General features: G+C 49.1%; 2 protein-coding genes across 5 annotated transcripts; both read right to left on the bottom strand.

The window, feature by feature from the left end:
* Positions 1–397: 397 nt before the first annotated feature.
* LOC309364583 (uncharacterized protein) lies at positions 398–8,227 on the bottom strand. Of its 4 annotated transcripts, none has more exons than XM_081902200.1 (5): positions 8,144–8,227; positions 7,230–7,347; positions 5,863–6,865; positions 3,785–3,911; positions 398–2,163 (listed from the first exon to the last, which is right to left on the bottom strand). In XM_081902200.1, exons 3-5 carry the CDS (start codon positions 6,658–6,660, stop codon positions 1,166–1,168), a joined length of 1,923 nt encoding a protein of 640 aa, XP_081758326.1. In that variant the 5' UTR covers positions 6,661–6,865; positions 7,230–7,347; positions 8,144–8,227; the 3' UTR covers positions 398–1,165. The 4 variants fall into 4 exon arrangements, with proteins under 4 accessions (XP_081758326.1, XP_081758327.1, XP_081758329.1 ...); XM_081902201.1 differs by lacking the exon at positions 7,230–7,347 and adding an exon at positions 7,408–7,566 and having other exon boundaries at positions 8,144–8,219; XM_081902203.1 differs by having other exon boundaries at positions 7,290–7,347; positions 8,144–8,213.
* Positions 8,228–9,938: 1,711 nt separating this feature from the next.
* On the bottom strand, positions 9,939–17,510 carry LOC309364475 (uncharacterized protein). Its single transcript, XM_081901843.1, has 4 exons — positions 17,004–17,510; positions 13,820–14,714; positions 12,492–12,621; positions 9,939–12,333 (listed from the first exon to the last, which is right to left on the bottom strand). The coding sequence occupies exons 2-4, from the start codon at positions 14,561–14,563 to the stop codon at positions 11,000–11,002; spliced, it is 2,208 nt and encodes a 735-aa protein (XP_081757969.1). The 5' UTR covers positions 14,564–14,714; positions 17,004–17,510; the 3' UTR covers positions 9,939–10,999.
* Between the last annotated feature and the right edge of the window lie 980 nt (positions 17,511–18,490).

The raw sequence follows: 18,490 nt of genomic DNA on the forward strand, positions 1-18,490 counted from the left end.
TGGGTGTTGCAAATGCCTGGATGAGAATGCTATCATTTCTCTATAAAGGAGGAGCTGGAGGAGGAAGGGACTTTGCAGTATTTAGAGTCCGCCCCCTCCTCCTTTTCAAATTTCTTGGCTTCTCTGGGAATCATTGCTCTGTGGTTTTAACCCTTTTAAAGGGCCACCGTTGGAAGCAAAAAAAAGGGAGAAATGGTGATGAACAGCAGCGGCTGATGTCCATCGAGAATGATAGGGTGGAGGGCAGGGAGCCCGACAGTAGGTGGCGCCGGAGAGCCGATGACCAGTGGAGCCGACCAATTCTAGTTGAGCCACCCATCTTCTTCCTGAATCTAATCCTACATCAATACATTATTGACTAGGAGAGAGAGGGGGGGAAAGTAATGTACTATAAACATTTCTTATTCTATTTTTTCCATTGGAATTTTATTAAATTGTTTCAAGTATCTCAAACTCAAGCACGTGCAGGACAAAAGCAGCAACGAAAAAGATTAAGCAAAGCCATAAGCAGATTTCAAGTAACTGCACTGGGGCAAATAAAATAACCATCGCACGCCGACCCGGTGGAAGCAGGAACTCCAAAACGGTACATGAGTTTCGTAAGACGTCTCAGTCCAAGAAGTGCTCATCAGAGGGCGACTGGAAACCTCTGCTTCAGAGTAAGTCTCGGATCAGGCTCAATCTGGGGATGAAGAGCCAGGATCCTTGGGACAAGGCAGAGGAAGAGCTCAGCTTCTGCAGCATCAAAATCCCTACCCAATCTCTCCCTACAGCCACCAGAAACTATTTTCTTAACCATGCCCTTCTGCATCAGGAACAGCAGCCCTCTGAACCAGGGTCTCTAGCTGTTTTTGGACAACAGTTCCCATCGTCCCTGACCACTGGCCCTGCTAACTAGGGATGATGGGAGTTGTAGTCCAAAAACAGCAGGAAACCCAAGTTTGGGAAACTGCTCTAAACAGTGCTGGGCTACAACTCCCATCCGTCCCAGGGAGAAGGGACAATGGGAATTCTAGTTCAGCAGCTCCCAGAGGTTCCCCCGCTTCCGTTCTGCACAGACATTCTTGCGCCTAACAGAGCCGGAGTTTTCGAAGTCCCCATTTGTCCGAAACGTGCCTGGCTTTGCTTTTTCTCCCTCTCTCGCGAGCCGAGAGCAGAGCACTTTTCACATGGCCTCCCTGGTGTGGATTCTCTTGTGGCTGAGAAGGCGGGAGTTCTGGCTGAAGCCTTTCCCGCAGTAGGAGCACTCGTAGGGCTTCTCGCCCGTGTGCGTCCTCTCATGCACAATGAGGTTCGAGCTGCGGCTGAAGCTTTTCCCGCAGCTGGCACACCGGTAGGGCTTTTCCCCCGTGTGGGTCCGGGTGTGCGCCAAGAGGTTCGAGCTTTGGCAGAAGCTGATGCCGCAAACGCCGCACTTGTAGGGCTTCTCGCCCGTGTGGGTCCTCTCGTGGGTGATGAGCTCAGAGCTCTCGATGAACCTCTTCCCGCACTCGGCGCACTGGTACGGCTTCTCGCCCGTGTGGATCTTCTGGTGGCGGATCAGGAGGGAGCGCAAGCTGAACGACTTCCGGCACTCGGCGCACTGGTACGGCTTCTCGCCCGTATGGATCCGGCGGTGGCTGATGAGCTGCGAGCTTCGGGAAAAGCTCTCCCCGCAGTCCAGACATGTGTAAGGCCTCTCTCCTGTGTGGGTCCTCTGGTGGTTGATCAGGTTCGAACTGCGGGTGAAGCCCTTCCCGCAGTCCGAACATTTGTACGGCTTGTCGCCCGCGTGGGTCCTCTGGTGGCTCATGAGGTTCGAACTGCGGGAAAAGCTCTTCCCACAATCCGCGCAGTTGTATATTTTCACGTCGGCGTTCACTCCCTCGGGTGCTGGGCGGTTGGGACACACCCTCGAGAGGTCCTCGCTTTCACCCTTGGAAAGTCCTTGCAGAGTCCCAGCCACGCTGAGGTCGCCATTGTCCTTTGCTCCACTGCAGCGGGACAGTCCATTGGGCTTGATCCCTCTGAGGGGCTCCTGCTTCCTCTCTGGCCTGTCCAGATTCTTAAGGGCATCCCCCTGGTTAGAACATTGGACCACGTTCTCCTTGGCCTGTCTCAGTGTTGTCATCTGCTCGCTTCTTCTGAGTAAGTGGTTTTTCTCATCCTCGCTTCGCCACCCACCTGGAATAAGGTAAAAATAAAAGAGAGTTGGCACGTGAGTCATACCTTGTGCCTAGGAGAAATGCACCCCAGCCCTGGGTAGGGCAGTGTTTTTTTGTGTGGATGTATTCTGCAACATGTGGGACGCGGGTGGCACTGTGGTCTAAACCACTGAGCCTCTTGAGCTTGCCGATCAGAAGGTCGGCGGTTCGAATCCCCACAACGGGGTGAGCTCCCGTTGCTCGGTCCCTGCTCCTGCCCACCTAGCAGTTTGAAAGCACGTCGAAGTGCAAGTACATAAATAGGTACCGCTCCAGTGGGAAGGTAAACGGCGTTTCCGTGCGCTGCTCTGGTTCGCCAGAAGCGACTTACTCATGCTGGCCATATGATCCAGAAGCGGTCTGCGGACAAATGGCGGCTCCCTCGGCCTATAGAGCGAGATGAGCGCGCAACCCCAGAGTCGTCTGTGACTGGACCTAACGGTCAGGGGTACCTTTACCTTTTTATTCTGCAACATGGATTGCCAATTAGCTACTAGGCCAAGTTCAAGATGCTGGTTTGTTTATTTACAGTGATACCTCAGGTTAAGAACTTAATTTGTTCTGGAGGTCTGTTCTTAACCTGAAACTGTTCTTAACTTGAGGTACCACTTTAGCTAATGGGGCCTCTGGCTGCCATGCGATTTCTGTTCTCATCCTGAAGCGGAGTCTGTAACCTGAAGCGTCTGTAACCCGAGGTACCACTGTATTTCATAAAATTAATCCACTTCTTGATTGTAAAACAAGACCAAAACCACCAGCTGGACAAATTTTCTGGCGGTTAAGAGCTGTTTGATCGTGGAATACAACTCTCTCATTCTCTACCAAGGCAGATTACAAAAAACAAAACAAAGAAAAATAGCAATCGAAGACATTTGAAAAATTAAAACAGCAAGAGACTAAAAACAGATTAAAACTCACATGGCTTGGGTGTATAAAGGCTATCTATATAGCTCGGGGCCAGGATACCTGAAAGATCCTTTCATTCCTATATTCTCAATTGATTGCTGTATTCTGCAGGGGGCGGGAGGCTACTGCAAATGCCACCTTATTATAAGTTCTGTTCTGTGCAATGTAGGAATCAGGCCTGTAGTGTAGCGGGGGGAATCTCCTCCCATCTCTGCTGTCTTTTTGCTGTCTGCTGAAGACCAACCAGTCTTTTCAGCAGAGATCCTTCCCAGTGTGCATGTGCTGCAATTGTTTTTAAGACACTTTAAAGAAGTTCTATGATTTTTAAATTGTGCTCATATATCAAATTTCCTTTTCTGCATATACTGTAATGTTTTACTGTTGCTATGGCCATTGGCTGATACAAATAAAGTTTTATCTATCATTTTTTAAAATTCTTTTTTAACACTCACTGTTTCCTGCCTTTGGCTCCTTTGGGAAGAAGGGGGGGGGGGTGAAACACAGTACAAAATAAAAATAAAAATAAAAATCCAGAGCCCCTTTCCCAACAAGTGGCAGGAAGAAGAACCTGATAACATCCCAAGGAAGACAGCATGAAGGACTAGAATCTTAACTTCCCTATTTAAAAGGAGCCAGCACCGAAATCCCATTATTAATGTTGCTGTCTACTGCCAATACCATGCTTCTCTCCTTACCCAGCAAGCCGGCATCTCTGTCCCCCTCTAGCTTGCTCCCTCTGCTGAGGTGTTTCTGCCAGATGTTGGAAAGCGTCCACTCAGCCGTTGAGAAGTTCAGAGCTGTCGTCTCCAGAAGCCCCGGGACCTGCAACAGCAGCAGTGAAGGTCTTGCCTCAGTGCAGGGGGGCGGGGCTGAAAAGGGAAAAGCTACAGGCAAGGGCTGGATGCCGTGCGCACGCACAGACGGCACACATACCGACACATGCGCCCCTTCCCAAAGTCACCCATGTGAATGCCTTTGCGAGCAACATTACAAGTTAGCTGGGCAGCAATGGGTCTAATAGCTGGTTTCCAACACACACTGCACTCTGGCGCATCTGCACGCTGCATTTAAAGCAGAATTATATGACGCCAGAGCATCCAGGGAACTGTAGTTTTCTGGGGGTGCTGAGCATTGTTAAGAAACCCTCTATTGTCCTCAAACAGCTACAAAAAGAGGGACTGATATTTAAACCACTCTGCGCATTGTAGCTCTGCCTCACTTGTTTTCCTTATGTAGGAAGTAACTCTTGTACTGTGTGGTCTAAACCACTGAGCTTTTTGGGCTTGCCAATCAGAAGGTTGGTGGTTCGAATCCCCGCGACGGGGTGAGCTCCCGTTGCTCTGTCCCAGCTCCTGCCAACCTAGCAGTTTGAAAGCATGCCAGTGCAAGTAGATAAATAGGTACTGCTACTGCAGGAAGGTAAATGGCGTTTCCGTGTGCTCTGGCACTTGTCACGGTGTCCCGTTGCACCAGAAGTGGTTTAGTCATTCTGGCCACTTAACTCAGAAAGCGGTCTGCAGACAAACACTGGCTTCCTCAGCCTGAAAGTGAGATGAGCGCCGCAACCGCATAGTCGCCTTTGACTGGACCTAACCATCCAGGCGTCCTTTACCTTTTACCTTTACCTTTACAGGTAAAGTAGATCTAGATAGTTAAAGTAGCATAGAATATGAAATAATGTTTGAAGCTACATTATCTTGAGCCACGCAATTGCTGGTTCACCTAGCTCAGCATTATCTACCTCATGGGTAGGCAAACTAAGGCCCGGGGGCGGGATCCAGCCCAATCGCCTTCTCAATCCGGCCCGCGGACAGTCCGGAAATCAGCCTGCCTGGTGTTTTTATATTAATAGTATGTGTGCTTTTATTTAAAATGCATCTCTCGGTTATTTGTGGGGCATAGGAATTCGTTCTTCCCCCCCCCAAAAAAATATAGTTTGGCCCCCAACAAGGTCTGGGGGACAGTGGACTGGCCCCCTGCTGAAAAAGTTTGCTGACCCCTGGTCTACCTGCACTATTGTCTACCTGCAAGTGGCTCTGCAAGGTTGGAGGGGGGAGACATTCCCAGCCCTTACCCACCAAGGCCGAGGATCGAACCTGGAACCTTCTGCATGCAAAGCAGATGTGCTGCCTTTGAGCTACAGCCCTTCCAGTTGCAGGGAGATGGGGGGTGAACACATGCACCATCTCAGCACCCATCCTTGCCCTCTCCCGCCAGAAGTCTGCCTTCTGACACTTCAGATCTGCTCTGCAGCCCATGCCAGTCCTCCCTCCATCGGGGCAAGAGATGCTCACCTCATGGAAGTCACAAACTATTACCCACAAAGGAGGAATGGATTTGTAAACTAAATGAATATTTAATTTTGGCAAAATTAACTGTTATAATAAGAAATCAGTCGAATCAAAAATTAAAAAAAGGAGTGGAAATGTTTTGATGAATATATTGCTCAAAAAAAAGATATGCTAATATGCCTAGATTAAAATGTGAAGTACTGGATGGAAGAAAAATTAGTAAGGAAAGATAATAAGAATATCTAGGTGATTTGAGAAGATTGTAGAATGCAAAGATTATTGTAAATTGTATAATGTGGAGCAAATCGAGTGGGGGCGGAGGGAAGTGGGAGGAAGGAGAAAAGAATAATATATGGATTGAGGAAATAGAAATGTGAATGTATGGGGGAATGGGGCAGAAATGGTGTTGGCTTGGGTACATCTGTATTGTAATGTGAAAACCAATAAAAATAATAATAAAAATAATAAAAAGAGATGCTCACCTCACGCTGCTGCTTCTCGGCCTCTCGACACCTCAGCAGAAAGGCCTCAGCCAGGGCCACTGCCTGGGCACACGCTGCTGGGCAGCGCTCCCTGACCCAGCTCTGCATGTCCGGCGGCAAGATGGAGACGAACTGCTCCAGGATCACCAGCTCCAGCACCTGCTCCTCCATGGGTGTCTTGGGCGTCAGCCACTGTTGGCAAAGCTCCCGGAGTCGGCAGCAAACCTCCCGGAGGCCCTGGGCCTTCTGCGGACACAGCTGTGGGTCCTGCATCTCTGTCCCCACAAAGGCTTCCCTACCCTTCCCGGAAGACCCCACCTGGGCCACGTTCAGGGGGCTGGAAGCTCGGTCCGCTTCTCTGCCGGAGGAAGGTGAGAGACGGGTTACCCACTCTCCTCGAGCCCAGCGGCGAACGGTAGCTGCTCCCTCAAAGGAGGCAAGAAAGGCCATCGAGTCGCTCCATGGCGGATACGACGGCGGGTCATCAAGTGTCGAGCGAAGGGATGGTGTGGCCTTCAAGAATCCTTGCCACTGGGCTTCCCAGTGCTCAGTCAGTTTGTCATCTGCTTCTTGCTTGACCTGAGGGAGCAGCGGCCATCTCAGCAAGTCCTCAGTGGCTCCACACTGGATAATTTGAGGGTTTTCCTTCCCCTCTTGCTTTTCCTCCGCTCGGTCCCCTGACCCACGGCCCTTTGCATCCAGCTCCTCCACCTTCGCTCCTGACTTCTCAGGCACATCTTGGTCCTGGTTTCCTGCCGACTCCCATTTTGACACCCTCTTTCGTTCCACAAGAGACATCTCTGAAGTCAACCGTTGTCTTCCTCAGGCTTACAGCTGCTCTCAGAAGAGCCCACCATGAAGTCTTCGCCGTCCCACAGCCCATGAGTTTGATGCTCACCCTGATGCTCATTCAACAGGCTGATCCGATACAACCTTCTGCAGTGTCACAGTTTTGGGAAGGAATGGCAGTGATGCCATCAGCTCAGGACAAGCCCAATTCTCCCTGTTTGTGAGAAAAAGAAAAGCCTCAGCACATTTTTGCCCCTATTTGAAAACAAATGTGTTTTTTTATAATTGTCCAAACCTTCCTTTTGAGCTTTATCAAATCAGTATCTTCCAAACTAAGTTATTAGGCAAAACTGTTTGCAATATTAAACTGTGTTCCACAAATATCAGTCATTTGGCAATCAACTGGCCTTTGGAGACTGCACTCTCTCCCCCCCCGGGCCCTAGAGGGGGGGCTGCTAGACATCCCTTAGCCTTCTCTCTCACTCTTAATGAATATAAAATACTTCTGCAAACAGCTGCACTGTATATTGTAAATGTTTTTTTTTATAAAAGATTTCTTACAAACTCAGATTTCTTACATGCTGACGCAGCTCAGGACCCCAATATGTTCTGGAATGTGTCTCCTGATATGAACCTACCCAGACCTTTAGATCTTCTTCTAAGGTCCTTCTCCAGGTCTCCACTCTGAGGGAGGCTCTGAGGATGTTGAAATAAGATGAACCTGCAAGCAGGATCAGAGCACAAGGGCACGATCACCTCCTGTGGTTTCCAGCAACTGGTATTCAGAAGCATTATTTCCTCCAAGCATAGCCAAGCATAGTCATCAATAACTGTCAGTTTCAATCCCCGACATCTCCATGTAAAGGCTGGAAATTTCTCCTGCCCAAAACCTTACGAGAGCTGCAGCCAGCTCAGCTAGATGGTCAAAAAAATGATCGGTATAGTGTTGTGGATTCGAGTCTCATGTTGGCCAAAAAGATTCCTGCATTGCAGGGGGTTAGACTGGATGACCCTCGGGACCCCTTCCAATTCTGTGCTTCCAAAGTTACACTCCGAATTTGATTCTGAATTAATTCTAGAATGAATTGATTTTAGAATGCATTTCTATTAATTGATTGTGATTTTATGTAAACTGCGTTACTTTTACTGTTGTTAGTCGCTCTGAGCCCGACTTCGGCTGGGGAGGGCGGGTTATAAATAAAAATTTATTATTATTATTATTATTATTATTATTATTATTATTATTATTAGCAACCCACCCCACCCTATCTTTAAAAAGAAAGGGAAACGGTGTGGGGTGGGAAAGAGAGAAAATGTGTGTTGTCCCCCCCCACCGCAGTGGCTTTCAACCAACCAACCGAATCTGCAGGTCCTTTTGGGACTCCAAACTAAGGGGAAACTGCAAAATAAAAAGCTCCACTCTTCACCTCGGCCTGGAAAAAATAATGCTGAATTCGCTTCCCACCCCGATGAGGCTCCGCGCATCTCTCACCTCCTTCGAGGGCGACCCCTGCAAGGTCGCTGCTGCAGCTGAACTCCAGGTGCCACTTCTGCCAACAGCGGGAGGGCGGGCGGGGGCGGGTCCAGAAGGCGGAACAGGAAGGAACCTTCAGCACGAATCGGTGCACACCCACGTGCCCACGCATTCTCAGGGCCGCTCTAGGAAGCGAGGCGCGGCGCGCTTTATCTTTCTTTACCCTTAACCCTTTCAAACCTACCACCCCTCTCGAATCGATTAAAACGCACCCAGTAGGTTTGTCCGATTGAGATTTGTGCTCCTCCTTTTGAAGGCGCCTCGTTGCCAAAAAAGGCAGGGCTCCCGCACCTCGTTGACCTGTGCATTAAGCAGTTGCTGCAATGTTAAAATGCAATGTTAAAATCAGAAGAAGAGGGTGGGACCTGCAAAGTCAAAGTGCATTTTGCTGGTTAACTGACTTACTGGTCCCACAACCCAAAATTGCTTTGGCTTTGAAGCCCACAGTTAACATTTCTTACCCCCCAACCACATCTCCATGCTTGACTTCTATATACTAGAAACATTACAGCAAACAAAAACAACACCCTGTCCCTGTAATGGCCTTCTAAAAAATGTTTGTTTGTTTTTTCAATTGTTCCAATTTCATTATTTTCACAAACTCTGTGTAATTTGGACATAATCCGCCAGCGGCATATCCAAAAAACCACCAGGCTAAGGGACAGCTATGAATTTTGCCTCCTCACTTGCTCATTTAGCTGTTCTTTACTTTCAGCACCAAAGCACAGCCTATGTAAGGGAACTGGAAGTGACAAATTTAAGCTAACCTTTGAATAAGCATAAGGTAAAGGGACCCCTGACCATTAGGTGCAGTCGTGGCCGACTCTGGGGTTGCGGCGCTCATCTCGCTTTATTGGCTGAGGGAGCCGGCGTACAGCTTCCGGATCATGTGGCCAGCATGACTAAGCCGCTTCTGGCGAACCAGAGCAGCGCACGGAAACGCCGTTTACCTTCCCACCAGAGTGGTACCTATTTATCTACTTGCACTTTGAGGTGCTTTTGAACTGCTAGGTTGGCAGGAGCAGGGACCGAGCAACGGGAGATCACCCCGTCGCGGGGATTTGAACTGCCGACCTTCTGATCAGCAAGTCCTAGGCTCTGTGGTTTAACCCACAGCGCCACCCGTGCTTGAATAAGCATAGAACCCTATAATTGTAGAGTTGGAAGGGACCCCCCAAGGGTTATCTAGTATAACCCCCTGAATCTCAGCTAAAACATCTGTGACAGATGGCCACCCGACCTCTGCTTGAAAACCTCCACGGAAGAAGTCCACCACCTCCCAAGGGAGTCTGTTCCACTGTCAAACAGCTCTTACAGTCAGAACGTTCTTCCTGATGTTTAGTCAGAATCTATTGTAGTTATTCTTTTGTTCTGCTTATTGTTGATGAAGATTAAATACCAATAAAATAATGTTTTAATTGCTTTAATTGGAATGTTTTCTGGATTTGTCACTCCTCAGGGGTTGCCAGAGTGGGGCCTGCGGGTGCCAGTACCCCCTGACGGCACTTGCAGGTCTAAGTAAATATTCCCTCATAAAATCACAATACCCGAAAAACTGTGCATGCCAATCAGCTGAGGGAGGCTGGAGTTACCATGCTCTCTGTGCTCAGCAGACTATGGTGCTGATGCCTGAGGAGGGGCCATTTTTTAGCCTCCCAAAAGGGCTGGAGTCTGCTCATAGTAGCGCTCTCACTGTGTGTGAGCTGGACTGACATTACCCTTGTCAAAATCAGTGTTCGGGGGTCCAGAAAAGACAAGTTGGGATTAGAAAAATAAAGAGCAAACACCTCGCTTACTGGAACAACAACAAAAGCTGTGGAATAGCTTGTGGTTTGAACAAACATTCAAATGGGAGACACTTGAGTTGTTGGGGTCTATGAGGACCACCCACAATTCATGCTGAAGCCCTGAGAAACACAATTAACTTCCACAGTTTATTGTGGACTTGGTACTGTTCACATTTTCCACAATATCTTGACCATGTCATCCTCAAGCAAATGACGTTCCCTTCCTCCCTGCCCAATTTAATCTCTTTTTACAGCTTCTTTGTTTGTTTTAAATTTATTGGATTAAATTCCACAGCAACAGGTTTTCCACAGCAACAGTACGTCTCAATTAAGGGGGAAATTACACAGGATAGCATTTTGATGAGGACAATAGCGTGTGGTCGGCCACATTTTTTGGGCCAGTGGAATTCTGAGAAACGGCCAGCGGCATCTGTCACAAAATGGCTGCTGTGAGGATGTGGCAAAGCACAAAATGGCGGGCACATCCACAAGAGCAGGAAAAGAGACAGGGCCGCAAAAAGATGCAGGCATGCACCTTCCCCCTCAAGAAAAAACAGGCGCCTACATCTGCCACCACTTATATAGAGAAGGTAGTTGCTCTTCTCTCCCATTCAGAACATCTCTCTGAAGCCCTGGCGCCTAATGAAATGTGGGCAGCTATAAAGAGGCGCATTTAATGTAGGAGGGGCTGAGACAGTGCAGGCAGGAACTGAGTAGGGAGGGCAGGGTCCCTTTCAACTTGTGGATGTTTGAGAGGTGATTTATTTATTTCCATAGGTGCCTCAGGAGGGCACACTGTCTCCTGTGGGTGTTGTTTGGCAACACCTGGCATGGACACAGGTCAAAATGTGCCACATGGCACTGCTGTGGGGATGCGCCCACAATCAGGTTTGCTAACGGAACCCACTGTTTGGCAGCCCTCACATGTAACTGATGTTTCCCCCCAAAAGCACCCCACAGACCAGAGGTTTGAGGTCCGACCTCTGCCCACCTCACACCCGGACCCCCTGAATGAGAAAATGTAAAGTTATTCTGTCAGGTGAGTTCTCTCGTGCTTGGTAAGCTTTGACCTCTGGCTATAGCTCTTCCCGCAAGCCGAACACTGGTAAGGCTTCTCTCCCGTGTGGGTCCTCATGTGGAGCGTGAGGCCTGAGCTCTGGCTGAAGCCTTTCCCGCAAGCTGGGCAGGCGTACGGCCTCTCCCCGGTGTGGGTCCTCTCGTGTTTGATAAGGCCCGAGTGGTGCCGGAAGCTTCTACCGCAGATGGAGCACTTGTACGGCTTCTCGCCCGTGTGGGTCCTCTCATGGGCAATGAGCGTTGAGTTGTGGCCGAAGGACCTGCCACACTCGGCGCACGTGTACGGCTTCTCTCCCGTGTGGGTGATTTCGTGCCTCACCAGGTCCGAGCTGCGCAGGAAGCTCTTCCCGCACTCGGAACACCGGAAAGGCTTCACCCCGGTGTGGGTCCTCTGGTGCAGGATAAGGTTGGACCGCTGGCTGAAGCTCTTCCCGCAATCCCCGCACGCGTAAGGCCGCTCGCCGGTGTGGATTCTCTTGTGGAAACGGAGGCCGGAACTCTTACTGAAGCTCTTCCCACAAGTCGGGCATGTGTAAGGCTTCTCTGCCGCCAGAGTTTTCTCTGTCACGGAAGGAGGGCTGTCGCTCCGGCAGATTCGCTTCCCGGCCTCAAAGGGCGCATACATCTCCTCTCCAGCGTGGGTGCGCTTGTGTTTCATGAGGCTCGAATAGAGGCTAAACTTTTCCCCGCAGGTTAAGCACGCGTAACGCTTCTCTCCTGCATGGATTATTGCGCGCTTAACAAGTGCCGAGCCCCTGTCGAGGTTTCCCCCGCAGTCTGAGCATCTGCAAGCCTCTTCTTCCCGTGCGTCACTTTGCTCGTGCTCAGCTGGGCTTAAATCGGAGTGCAAGCTTTTCCCGCAGCTCAAACAGCAGCAAATCTTCTCACTTGCCCCTTGGGCTCCCGCGCGATGCTTCATAAACTCAGCTCTCTGACTGGACGTCGCAAACTCTGAGCGTTTGTGGGGCTTGCCCTCGGCATCGATTAAAAAGTCCGCATCGTCACCAAAATCGCCCCCTTCTTCCTCACAGGGCTCCACCTTCTCGGACGCAGGCCTTGCTGGGGTGTCCTTGACATCGTCTACTCCAAGGAAAGAGGCATCTGATCTTTTGTCTGGGCTACATTCCTGCTTCCTCCTTGTCTTAAGCCATTTCTTGGAAGTTTGTCCTGGTTTTGGATGGTGCCGGGAAACACATTTTTCTCTTCTGAGCAAGGCTCCACCAATCTCTGTTTGTTTTGGATTTCCCACAGAAGCCTCGTTTTCACTGGATCCCTCAAGGTCACCTGTTAGAGACAACATCCAAAGAGAGAACTGTATGAGTGACAAGATCCTGGGGCTCAGTTTCTGCCCAGCAGGGCAAAGGAAGTCTCTACCTTTCATGGTTGCAAAGGCAGGTTTCGAAGCAACACAAAGGGAAGACTAACCCACGTACTGCACTTACCACAGATGCTCTCATCTGCTGGGTCGCTCTCTTGCTCAAGTTCACTGTCCAGCTGTGTCTGGTTGGAATCCAACAGGATCTGCTCACCCTCGAGGGAATCCCCAGCTCCTTCCTCAAACAGCCCCAAGACCTGGAAAGGCAGCAAGAACCCAACAGTAAGGACGGGCAAATCTGTCAATTACAGTTCCTCTCAGTTCCCCATTTTTCTAATTGTAAGTTCAGCTCTTCACTCTCCTTTGGCAGTTTGCTATTATTATTTTTCTGGACGAGATACCACAACACACTTTTGTATGCAAGTTTGCATAAAATACACATTTTTTTGCAGTGCATTCCCCCCTCCCCCACAACAATATAATGCATTTTTGGCTGTTATTTTCACTACTTTTTATGCATACTTCTTTACCCCGACATATGCATTTCTGTACATGCCACTTGGCCAGAGAACTGTATGGCAAAACTCAGAGAAGTGCATACAGTGGACGCTTGGGTTGTGAACGGGATGCACGTTTGCAACCCGCAGAATCCGCAACCCACAGCAGCACATCTGTGCACGCGCAGGTTGTGATTCAGTGCTTCTGCACATGCGCAAAGTGCGATTTAGCACTTCTGCGCATGCGCGACTGCCAAAACCTGGAAATAAACCCATTCCAGTACTTCTGGGTTTCGGCGGTCCGCAACCCGAGAAAACGCAACCTGAAGTGTCTGTAACCTGAGGTATGACTGTATTTTGAATGAGCTGTAGTCCAAAAACAGCTGGATATGAATGAATATATAATGATAATAATCATATTGTCTGGGCAGCCCAGGGCATCCATACACACAACCTAGGCTTCAGCCCCGAGGTCGTCACACTCCAATGTCTCTTGAGGTAGGGAGAAGACAACAAGCACAACAATACAGTGGTACCTCGGGTTACATACGCTTCAGGTTACAGACTCTGCTAACCCAGAAATATTACCTCGGGTTAAGAACTGTGCTTCAGGATGAGAACAGAAATTGCGCAGCGACGGTGCAGCAGCAGCAGGAGGCCCCATTAGCTAAAGTGGTGCTTCAGGTTAAGAACAGTTTCAGGTTAAGAACAGACCTCCAGAACGAATTAAATACTTAACCCAAGGTACCACTGTACTAGGAAGCAGGAGCAGTGAAGGGGTGGCCTGGGGCAAGCAGAGGCTGTGAGTGGCCCCCAGGCCTGAGGTTCCCAACCCCTGAGCTAAAGGCAGCCCAGCTTGCATGTCTGAAGCACCACAACTTCAGGGGCAGAGCAATACTGTTCTGTACGGAGCAATAGCAGCTCTCAGGCTTTGCCCTCTCCCTCTCGGCAGCCTCACCTCCTCTTCTTGGCGCTCGCCCTCTCGCTGCCTCAGCAGGAACTCCTCCGCCAGGGCCACCGCCTGCCCGCAGGTCTCCGGGCCGCTTCCCTTCACCCAGCCCTGCATCTCCACGGGCAGGACGGCCAGGAACTGCTCCAGGATCACCAGCTCCAGGATCTGCTCCTTGCTGCGCCTCTCCGGCTTCAGCCACTGGTGGCAGAAATCCCGCAGCTGCCCGCAAACCTCCCGGGGTCCCTCGGCCTCCTCGTAGCAGAAGAGACGGAAGCGCTGGCGCTGCCACTCCCTGCAGCTGGCCTCCCCGCGCAAGATGGCCGCCTTCATCTTCCCGTAACTCTCTCGGGCGTTGGGGACGCCCAAGCCCTCCTCGGCTGCTTCTCCCAGCCGGGTGGCCCACTGCTTGGCCTCGCTGGCCCCCTCAAAGTGGGCCAGGAAGGCCTTGATGTCTCCCCAGGGCATGGCGGGCTCTGTCGGCTGCGAGCAAGGGGCCTGCTTCCCCCCGGGGGACTCCAGCCACTCGGACCCCTGGCTCTGGAGCAGGCCCTCCTCTGCCTCCTCTTTAACCCGGGGGATCGTTATCCTCTTCATAAGTCTCCTCACGCTCCCGGGATGAAGGATGCTGTGAGGTGCTTTCCCGCGTCTTCCAGATCCCTCAACTTGTTCAGGGCCCGTGAGGTCCTCCTCCTCCATTTGGTCTTCATCCAGAGCAGCCTGGCCTCCCAGAATCCTTTGCTGGTCGGCCATTTTCTTTCCCGAGCAACGGGACAGCCTTATCGCAAGTCAAGCCTCACACCACTCTTCCTCGCCTTCTTATAACTTCAGACTTTCGGATAAATGGCTCGTGTCTCCACCGTACCTCTGCCCTTCAAACAAGCTGCACTCACAGATGATGGGCCTGTTTAGAGAAAGAGACATGGGTTTTTTGGTTTGTTTTAATTTTTATTCATATATTAATATGATATATGCAGAACATATATATATATAATAACCATTGACCTGTTAGTGTGACACTTTGGAACTCCTTTCCATTGACATCAGGCAGGTTCCTTTACTGTACTTTTTCTGGGACTTGCTGAAAACATTTTTCTTTAGGCAAGTAGGCCATGATTGGACCTAATGGTCAGGGGTCCCTTTACCTTTACCCAGGTATGTAGACTATTTACATGTGTTTTAATCTGTTTTTAGCTAATTTTTATTATTATTTGAATGTTTTAAGCAGCTGCTTTTAACTGCTGTTAGCTGTTTTTACTGATCACTTTTAGTTTTATTCTTTTTGTACATTGCTTTGAGAGGTTTTTTCAGTCAAGCAGTATAAAGTGGTACCTTGGGTTACATACACTTCAGGTTACAGAATCCGCTAACCCAGAAATAGTACCTTGGGTTAGGAACTTTGCTTCAGGATGAGAACAGAAATCGTGCTCCGGCGGCAGCGGGAGGCCCCATTAGCTAAAGTGGTGCTTCAGGTTAAGAACAGTTTCAGGTTAAGAACGGACCTCCAGAACAAATTAAGTTCTTAACCTGAGGTACCACTGTATAAATTGTATGAGATAACTTGTATGGGATAAACTGTATGGTATATAAAAATAATTTCACAGAAATAAAACAATGTTGATAAAAATATTTTTTTAAAAAAAGAAATAAATAAAACAGTGTATGGATGCATGTATGCATGCATGTATACTGTAGTTACAATATTTCAAATAGTAAACAATACTCCAGTTAACAATTAAAAGTTGTCTTCTCTTTTAAGATGTATTTTCTATTGTTGCTTATCAGAACAGATACCTCAAAATGTAATTCACCAAATTGTAAAACTGGAAGGGTGACATCTTTGCCAGTGTTAAGACAGGCATTAAAGTGTGTTAAGATGGGTCTCTACACACTTGTTGCAAGTCCCAGTATACTGCCTCCGACAGTGGAGGGAGGACACAGCCATGGATCCATTCCAGTCCAGCATCCTGTTCTTACACGTAAGTAAGACCTGAACACAAGAGCACTGCTCTCCCCAGCTGCTACTCTGTTTATTATCTTCATCACCATGATCCTATACATTGTTGAAGGGAAACTCCCCAAAAGGGTAGAGATCATGTATTGAACAGATGGAAAGCTCTTTAATCTGAGTAGGCTGAAAGCAAAGAGTAAGGTTACCGTAACTTCCGTCATAGATCTTCAGTATGCTGGTGACAACGTAGTGAGTGCACACTCAGAGGATGACCTCTAAACCAGTATCTTCGCAGAACCTTGTGGAAAGCCTGGCCTGTCGCTCAAAATCCAAAAACACACACAAAGTGCTGCAACAACCCCTCTGCAGTGCCACAAATCCAACTTAATGGTGTAACGTTGGAAAGTGTCAATCACTTTTCCTACCTGGGCTGTTATTTTTCCACAAGGGCTGACATCAATGCCAAAATCTGGCATTGCCTGAGCTCTGCGAGTGCAGCTTTCTCCCAATTGAAACATAGAGTGTTTAAGGACCAGGACATTTGCAGGGAAACTGAAATGCTAAGCTATTGTACTACCAACCTTACTGTACGCTTGTGAAACATGGACCACTTATAAACTCCATCTCCAACGCCTTGAAAGATTCTATCAACGGTGTCTCTGAAAAATGTTACACATCATTTGGGACGACAGGCGAACTAATGTCAGTGTGCTGGAAGAAGCAAAGATCGCCAGTGTCAAAGCAACGATACTTCAACATCAGCTTCGTAGGACTATTCCATGTTGTGTGGATTCCTGATGCTCAAACTCAGGACGCAAGGGAGAAACACGCTAAGAGGAAGGCACGCTTGGCAAACCCTCACCGTGATCAACTCCTGCCCAGAAACCAATGTCTCCACTGTGGAAGGACGTGTGGATCCAGAATTGGCCTCCACAGTCACTTAGGGTCTCACTGTTAAGACTGTGTTCATGGAAGACAATCTTACTCGGCTACGAGAGATCGCCAAAGAAGACGACGACTCCAAAGCACATAGTGGATGCAGGAAACTCATGAAATAACCAAGCAGAAGCTGGTTGTGGCAGGTGAAATTTGCACAGATGCATCTAGGTGTTTGTTTGCTTTTTAAATGACTGGAGGGTGGGTGGGTGCGGGTGCCTGGTCCCTACAGCCCATTACCTCCTTCTCCTGGTGTCTCTCCTCCCCCCCCCTTTCTGATCTTGCACCCACCCCTTTAAAACTCACCTCCCTTCCAGAGATGCAGCAGAAATAAATCCAGAGCAAAACTCCTTTGCACATCAGCCAAGCAACGCAGTGCAAACCGTGGCTGGGGATTCAAAAGGCAGGTTTCCTCCTGGAGAAGGTGGAGCAGGAAAGAGACTGGAGGGTTTCCCATTCTCCACCCCCCAGCCACACACACACACACACACACAGACACACTTTTAAGAAAGGAAAACCCACAGATTTCCGGCCCTTCTCTAGCAACTACAGCCTCTGTTGACTTAACTCTTTGCAGCATGCCAAGAGCTCAGTTTAAAAGGATCAAGGAGATTGGCAGAGCGAGGAGAAGGAGGAGCTTTCTCTGCCAGCCAGAGTTTTAATTATTTGTTGCATTTATATCCCTGAATTTGCTGCATTTAGACTCTTTCCAGCCACATGCCCTGCCATAGACTGGCCTGCTGCTTTTCAGTGCTGGGCTTTTAATTGTTGCTGTCATGGGCATAGCCAAGGGGGGCAATAAAAATCAATAGCAAGCTCAGGTTCGCCCCCCCCCAACGCAATGCAGGAATGAAATAAACACTAGTTCTTTTAAATAGCCAATGCACAAGCTTAGCAATGTAACTTTAGGACCACACGGTACCACCTGTCGCGATACTTTCTTAGTTCATCATGAACTTCCGAATAAGACCGAACCTTCTCGCAGAGGCAGTGTGGGGTAGTGGTTAGAGCAGGGTTCAGCAATCTTTTTCAGCAGGGGGCCGGTCCACTGTCCCTCAGACCTTGTGGGGGGCCGGACTATATTTTGAAAAAATAATAATGAACAAATTCCTGTGCCCCACAAATCACCCAGAGATGCATTTTAAATAAAAGGACACATTCTACTCATGTAAAAACACGCTGATTCCTGGACCGTCCGTGGGCCAGATTTAGAAGGCGATTGGGCCGCATCCGGCCCCCGGGCCTTAGTTTGCCTACCTATGCTGTATACCCCTTTGAGCTCCTTAGAGAAGAAGGTGGAGGGAATGCAATTTGTTGTTGTTATGTTTTTACATGTGTTGGAAACCGCCCAGAGTTACTGGGCCAACCCAGCCAGATGGGTGGGGTATAAGCAAAATTATAAATAAAATTATAATATAAATATCTAGCAGTGCACATCAAACACAGCCCTTCCTGAGTTATGGGGGTTTCCACCATCCTCTCCCCTAAGGGGTCTTGCGTCTTTCAAGTGGCAGGCAGAAATTCAGCAGGCAAAGCTCTCCCCGGGCATGGAAATGCAATGCTGTGCCTGGCTGCACCTGTTAGATGTCTGCCTGTCACGGTGCCACTTAAGGGCCAAGGCTTTGTTTATTTTTTAAGGAGTACTAAGGGATCTTGCGTCTTTCATAGCACAGTGGCAGGCAGAAATTCAGCAGGAAAAGCTCTCTCCTGGCATGGAAATGCAATGCTGTGCCTGGCTGCACCTGTTAGATGTCTGCCTGTCACGGTGCTACTTAAGGGCCAAGGCTTTATTT

The sequence above is a fragment of the Podarcis melisellensis genome (genome assembly GCF_964234715.1).
Source record: "Podarcis melisellensis genome assembly, chromosome: 2".
Taxonomy (NCBI): Eukaryota; Metazoa; Chordata; class Lepidosauria; order Squamata; family Lacertidae; genus Podarcis; species Podarcis melisellensis.